Raw genomic sequence first — 6,727 nt, 5'->3', positions numbered from 1 at the left:
CGATCTGGGCTCTCTCTCTCTCTCTCTCTCTCTTTTTCCGGAAATGAATTGAAGTGAAAATAAGGGTGTAATCCAATTTCCAGGTCAAAGGAGTAATTGTTGGTCAACAGTAAATGATTTTCTGGAAAATTTTATTTTCCGTTACTGCCAAACACGCGGGTTTGTTTTCCCCTGAAATCATTTTTCCTCAAAACAAACGCACCCTAACCCACTACTTTTTGCTTTGTCCTTATACTATTTCTTAAAAAATAAAATCTGAACCACTTGAAATGGCTGGGGGGCCCGCCGGTTTACAATATAAATAGGAGCACAAAAGACATTAAGGAACCATCAAGTGCACAATATCTTTCCTTTTATAATTGACTTTTAGTTATGAGCGAAGAGAAAATGAATTGAAGCTTGCTTCATCAAGCACCATCTCTAGCCAACTGTGCTGTCCCTTGGAATTAACAAGCATTCTCTTCAAAAGAAAATTCACAGGTTCTTTAGTCCATCCCTTCACTTTATTTTATTCTTCAATATAAAGTTTGCCAAAAATTGAGCATTTACTAATTTAATTGAGTTCATATTTGGTAACGTGTACTTCGGAATTTTACTAAAAATTTACCTTATAAGTTGGGTTCTAAATGTTTTTATACTATGTCTGTGACACTGTCCACCACCACAATAGAGCTTCACCAAGGAACAATAAACTACCACACACTGCCACAAATAAGTCAAGACCTGCTCTTCTCTCTTCTGACCCCATATGTAGACCTAGCAAAATAGGTCAAGCCTTTAGCAATAAAGTTAAACTTATTTTTAATTGACTCATTTTCAATAAATGTTTGCATAATAAATTTTTATTAAATTTTTATGTTGTAGATGAAAATACAAATGATATCACTTGTCAATTTGACAAGTAGTTCTCATACATAAAATGTTTTAACCATTGGATCTACTACTAACCTAGGTAGTTTCTTTTCTTTTTCTTTTTTTTTCCATTTTTTTCATAAGTTCATTTTATATTTTCCTCCAATTTTACGTTCTTTACCTAACATGTTATTGTTGTTCTTAGAGTTATATATATAGAGAGAGAGAGTATAAGTTTGGTTTTTTTTTTTTTTTTTTTTTTTCGCTTTTCATAGTTTATTTGCTTATATATGTACAGTTTTTTTTTTTTTTTTTAAATTTCAATTATTTTGTAAGTACAACTATAATTTTGCATGCTTTCAACAAAGAAGCTAATTCAAAAGCACACTTACTTTTAGAGGTGATATTAATCTTATCTTTTTTTCTTTTTCTTTTTTTTTTTTTAAAGTTTCATGTATAACATGTATAAATTTTTTTTTTCCTTCTTTTGTGAAATTTGTTAGTTTTTTAAGACCTTGTAAACTCAGATTGTTTAACCTAATTAATTAACCAAGTTAATACTTATGTTTATTATTCAAATCTAAGTTAAACACATACAATCATATCCTCTAGTAATTAATTTCTAAAACATCCAAACAAGGAAAAAGATAACCATTCATCTCCCCTCTTCTCTCATCTTCTCTACTTTCTAGTTGTTCTAGAGTTCAAACTTTCAAACACACTATTGATTAATAAAAAAATATTTTAAATGAGTAATTACTTGATATTTTGGAAACAATATTCCTCAACAATAACAGGTTTGATAAGAGATATTCTAATATGATCTATGTACAACTTATGAAAGAGAAGAAGAGATTGGTAGGTAGTGGAGAAAAAGGAGATGAAATTCAAATCAAAGAAATGGGGCAACACATATTCCATATTATTATGAATATAGAATAATAGTTTTATTGAAGAAAGAGAAGTGCTACTATATATGTTACAACATCACTAATGAACATATAAATATTATCTCGACTGGAAAAAAGAATAAAAAAAAAAAAAGCCATGCACCATGGCCGTATATGAAAACATATGTGGATACTTTTTCTTTTCTTTTCTTTTCATTTTTTATATAGATATAATAGAAATTTAATTTATTGTGACTGCTCCTTGATAATTGCGTTATATTATTGGGCAAGACACCAATTAGTTTTTTTTATAGGCGAGGTTTGAATCTCAAATCTCTTATTCGACAACAAGAACTTTACTAGTTAAGCTTATTGGAACCCACTAGATGATTTTTCTTTAAATGTTCATAAATAATTTATATTCATGATAAGAAACAACCAAATTTATATTAATGTCTTTAGCAAACAAACAAACATTTAATCTAATTTCAAGTTTGACTATTTGTCAAATTATGCTTATACATAATAATGTATTTATGAATAAGTTAGTAAGCATGAAGCTTTATTTTAATTATATATATATATATATATATATGAGACAATCAATTTATTTTTTCTTTATTTTTTTCCCTTTCTATACAAAATTTCTTTTAAGGGTTTGTATATGGGTTTTACTACCAAAAAAAGCCAAGGATGAGGTACTACTGTTGCCGACCTTTAGATTTTGCAATACTAATACAATTATTACATACATACAAATAGCTGGTGCATGTGCCTGTGTTTTCCCACTTTGGTGGTGAGTTAGAAGAAGGACTACCAAGGGTCAATCATGAAATTAATGAGAATCTAGGCTTGAAATTTCTAACAAACATTTTTAGGCCATCTCAAAGGATCATTCTAGTAATTACTAGATGCAGTGGTGTAGGGAGAGGACCCAAACCCACCCCTCTCCCCGCACACCACCCCACTTTTTTAAGGAAAATTATTAGGTACTCCCGGAGTACCATAAATGTGTACTCCCTCCTCTCATATGAATGGTGGGTCCCATTATGAATTTAAGGCATATAAAAGTAATATTTATTAATTAATTATTTGAATTAATTTATTTTATACATTTCATGTTTTCTAAAACTATTATTATACATTAATGTGTAATCTTCAATTTATTCAACACAAAAAATTATTTAAAATATTCAAAGTATTAATTATAATTAATTTAAAGGATAACTACACAACTTAGTGAAAAACAAAAATTCTCTTAAATTATATAAAATTGACTTGATCAAATTTTTATATATAAATAAAAATAATATATATATTTATATATAGGCACACTCAATCATCTAATAGACACGTTTTAAGCATAAATTGATATGTGTGGGTATGAATTATAGATATATTTTGCTTGGCCCTACTGGAAAACATTGTTGGCTTTGCCACTAACCTAGTATATGTGAGGCAAGGAATTACACTCATTTGAGAGAATAGTGAGGTGCTCAAATCTCCAAGGGCTCTATGTACTCCCCTTAGCCAAAAAAAAAAAAAAAAAAAAAAAAAAAAACACCTACCTCTTAATATTACTTCAGGTCTTTTTTTGTTGGGGTGGGTGTCTTTAAAATCCTTGGATTTATTATCCCTCTTCCTTTTTCTTTTCTTTTTGTCTCTTATCTCCTCTTGTGTAAAGCTTTCTAGGTTTTGCTGATTTGGTCAGATTTCCTTATTCCCTCTTTAAACTCTTTTTCCCCCTTTTTTCGAACACCTTTTTGGATTATTGAGAACCATATAAGTTAAAAGGATGATTAAGCTTTATTTTGTCTAATGGTATTCAAATTAATTAAAATGATGATTAACCTTTATTACATATTTATGAAGTCTTTTAAGTCATTGCTCAGAAAGCCAAGGGTTTCTTTGTTCTTTTACCTTTCTTAGTCTCTCGCATCAAAAGCTTTCGGTGTTCTTTTACCTTTCTTAGTCTCTCGCATCAAAAGCTTTCGGTGTTATTTCCTATTTTATTTAAGAAATCCTTTGTCACACAGACAAAGTTTAGTTACAAACTTAATTGAATGAGAGGTGACATCCACCTAAATTGAACAAGTATCCTGTCATGTGAATCTCACATGATGACCTTAACTCATTTAATGGACCCATTATGGTATGTTATGAGGGGCATGGTTGAGTGGGTCTTAGATAGATATGGGTGGTGGTTAGTTATTTGATTGGCAATTGGTGGCTAATTAGGTAAGGGAGTAATCGGATTTTGTGTGGGTGATTCTACTCATGGGTTTAGGTTGAGTTATTGAGATCAGTTGACATGAACTTGGGTCAAATGGATGTAGTTGACGGCTTTGAAAAATGATATTGATTCAGTGATGTGGTGACACTATGGAGGTGAAAGGGAGTGGGGATAGGGAATGGCAAAGAAAGACAGGGGATTGGGGGTGCCAATGGAGTGAGAGAAAGTGGTTGAGAGAGAGAGAGAGATGGACGGGAGAGTAACGACTTAAGTTTTGAATGGGTTCGTTAAATGACTTAAGAAGGTTGGGTGAGATGGCATGTCCTCCAACTTGATTAATTTGTAATTAAACTTTGTTCTTGTTACCATTTCATTTTTTTTTTTTTTTTTTTTTTTTTTTTTTTTTTGCGTATTAATATATTAATGTATATGCAACAAGTTTTTACCCATTGAGAGGTGAGACTTACCCCTGCTTGTTAATGTTGTTTTTGCGGCTAGGAAAAAAAGAGCACGACAGGTGGAAAAGCCGGAAGGGTAGCATTTCCATATATTAGTGATTCAATCGGTCCGTGCAAAGAGTTGATTATTGACCTTCGACCTCACAAGCGGTCCGTGCAAAGAGTTTCTATGGCAGAACAACGTGGAAATTCAAACTATTTCCCGGACATGGAAATTCAAATAACGCCGTCAGAACAACGTGGAGGCAAAGAGTATAGTATAGAAATTCCCCCACCAGTCCAGCAAGTGGAACCTGAAAAGCGGCGCGAGTGTTGTATCTACAAAGTTCCCCTGAAACTCCGCAGAGTAAATGAAGATGCCTACACTCCAATGCTAATTTCAATAGGCCCTTATCATCACAAAAGAAAAAATTTGAAGAAAATGGAAGACTTAAAAAGAAGATATTTCTGGGATGCCTGTGATCGGACGAACAAGAGCCCGGAGGATCTTTCAGGACGCATCCAAGAACTCGACTACCGGAAGATCCTTCATTGTTATGCAGATGACAGTCACATGATGAAGGAGGAAGATTTCATGACAATGATTCTTTTGGATTCTATTTTTATCATTGAAGAGTTGTGGAGGACTAATGAAAACCCGCCAATGAGCCCACCAGCAATGACTACCATTTCCCAAAAGTGTGAGTGGAGGATGTGGGGTGCATGTGTAATAAATTTCCAAAAAGAAAGAAAAGAAGACAATTCAGAAAAGAAAAACCATGAAAAGGAAAACCCATGGCGAAGCTATAACATAATGCAGGACTTGCTATTACTAGAAAATCAGGTTCCATTTTTTGTTCTGGAGGATTTATACGAGTTTGCCTACAGTGACCTTTTTATGTACCCGCAAAATGAAGATAATTCCTTTCGTAGGCATGTCCATAAATACTTCTTCCATTTCTGGGAAATATCCGGTTTTGTTCGCGATTCTGATTACGAGAAGATATTCGCTAGTAAGAAGAAGGAAGTCAAACATTTTACTGATTTCCTAAGATATTTTCTCCTTCCACATAATCCAACATGTGGACGTAGTTTTGAACGTGTACCTTGTGCAACCAACCTGTCTGAGGCAGGAGTGGAATTCAAAGTCAGCAAATCCGAGAATGGACGCTTACTTGACATTCAATTTCGAAAGAGTGCCTTATTGGAAATTTGTCCATTTTTAGACTTTTCATGGCTCTTGAGTTGCTTTCCTTGCCTCAAATGCTTGGAGATCATGCAACCTGTCTTGGAACTTAAATCCTTTATAATAGGGGATGAAACTGAATCTGTTGTTCGAAACCTCATGGCCTTAGAGCAGTGTCATTATCCACGGGAAGCTTACGTATGTAATTATATTGTATTGTTGGATCATCTTATCAACACTGCAGCAGATGTGGATCTACTTGTTGAGAAAAACGTTATCGTTAACTGGCTAGGCAACAATAAGGCAGTCGCAACTCTGATCAACGGCCTTTGCCTACAAATTATAGAAGGTAATCATTCCTGTTACTTTGAACTCAGTGAAAAGATTAAACATCACTATAACAGCCGTTGGAGCAAACTCATGGCATCCTTAACAAATCTATATTTCAAAGATTTTTGGAGAGGGACAGCAACTGTTGTTGGAATCATGGTCCTGCTTTTCGCTTTCTGGAATTTCCTTAGGCCTTTTGTCTTTCACACTTGAACATCTGTGTGCTTCAGTGTTTGTTGGAGACTTGGTGCTTTGCTTCTGCTTATTTAGATGCATTCTGAACTTTGTAATAATGCTTTGCTTCTAGCTTAACAAATGTTTTGTTGTAAGTTTGTGATGTTTCCACATCTATAAACTGGTGTGGTGAGTCTGTATTTTAGCAAATAAAGCTATATGCTATGTTAATGAATCTTGCGATCGCAACATGCATCTACGCAAATATCATTATTCTTGTTTTGCTCCAAAAATATTTTATTTCCCCCTTGGAATTTTATATATAACCACTTTGTTGGGCAGTTTCGTTTGCAAAAATATTGCAACCATTACAACATTACACACATATGTGACGTACGGTTTTTTTTATAGGAAAATGTTAACAAGTGCCCTTAGGACACTGGTTAATAATCCATATAAAGAAAGTTTTTATGAAAAATGAAAAAAAAAAAAAAAAAAAGTAATTAATATTATGACAACTTTTTTCATTTTCCATAAAAATGGTATTAAAAATTTTCTAAAGTGGATTATTAATGAGTGCTCTAAAGGCACTCGTTAGCAAAACCCTTGTTTATATATGTTTGTA

At 32.9% G+C, this 6,727-nt stretch overlaps 1 protein-coding gene across 2 annotated transcripts; it reads left to right on the top strand.

Annotated features, from left to right (window-relative positions):
- Nucleotides 1–339: 339 nt before the first annotated feature.
- LOC126723156 (UPF0481 protein At3g47200-like) lies at nucleotides 340–6,353 on the top strand. Of its 2 annotated transcripts, none has more exons than XM_050426449.1 (2): nucleotides 340–480; nucleotides 4,474–6,353. In XM_050426449.1, exon 2 carries the CDS (start codon nucleotides 4,603–4,605, stop codon nucleotides 6,139–6,141), a length of 1,539 nt encoding a protein of 512 aa, XP_050282406.1. In that variant the 5' UTR covers nucleotides 340–480; nucleotides 4,474–4,602; the 3' UTR covers nucleotides 6,142–6,353. The 2 variants fall into 2 exon arrangements, with proteins under 2 accessions (XP_050282406.1, XP_050282407.1); XM_050426450.1 differs by having other exon boundaries at nucleotides 346–480; nucleotides 4,483–6,353.
- Nucleotides 6,354–6,727: the final 374 nt, after the last annotated feature.

This window comes from Quercus robur, chromosome 4 (genome assembly GCF_932294415.1).
Source record: "Quercus robur chromosome 4, dhQueRobu3.1, whole genome shotgun sequence".
Lineage (NCBI taxonomy): Eukaryota > Viridiplantae > Streptophyta > Magnoliopsida > Fagales > Fagaceae > Quercus > Quercus robur.
Note: the sequence above shows the minus strand (reverse complement) of the source record. Positions and strands in the feature narration are given on the sequence as shown.

Excerpts from the sequence above, each read along its gene's own strand:
- LOC126723156 (XM_050426449.1), top strand. The coding sequence starts at position 4,603 with ATGGCAGAACAACGTGGAAATTCAAACTATTTCCCGGACATGGAAATT.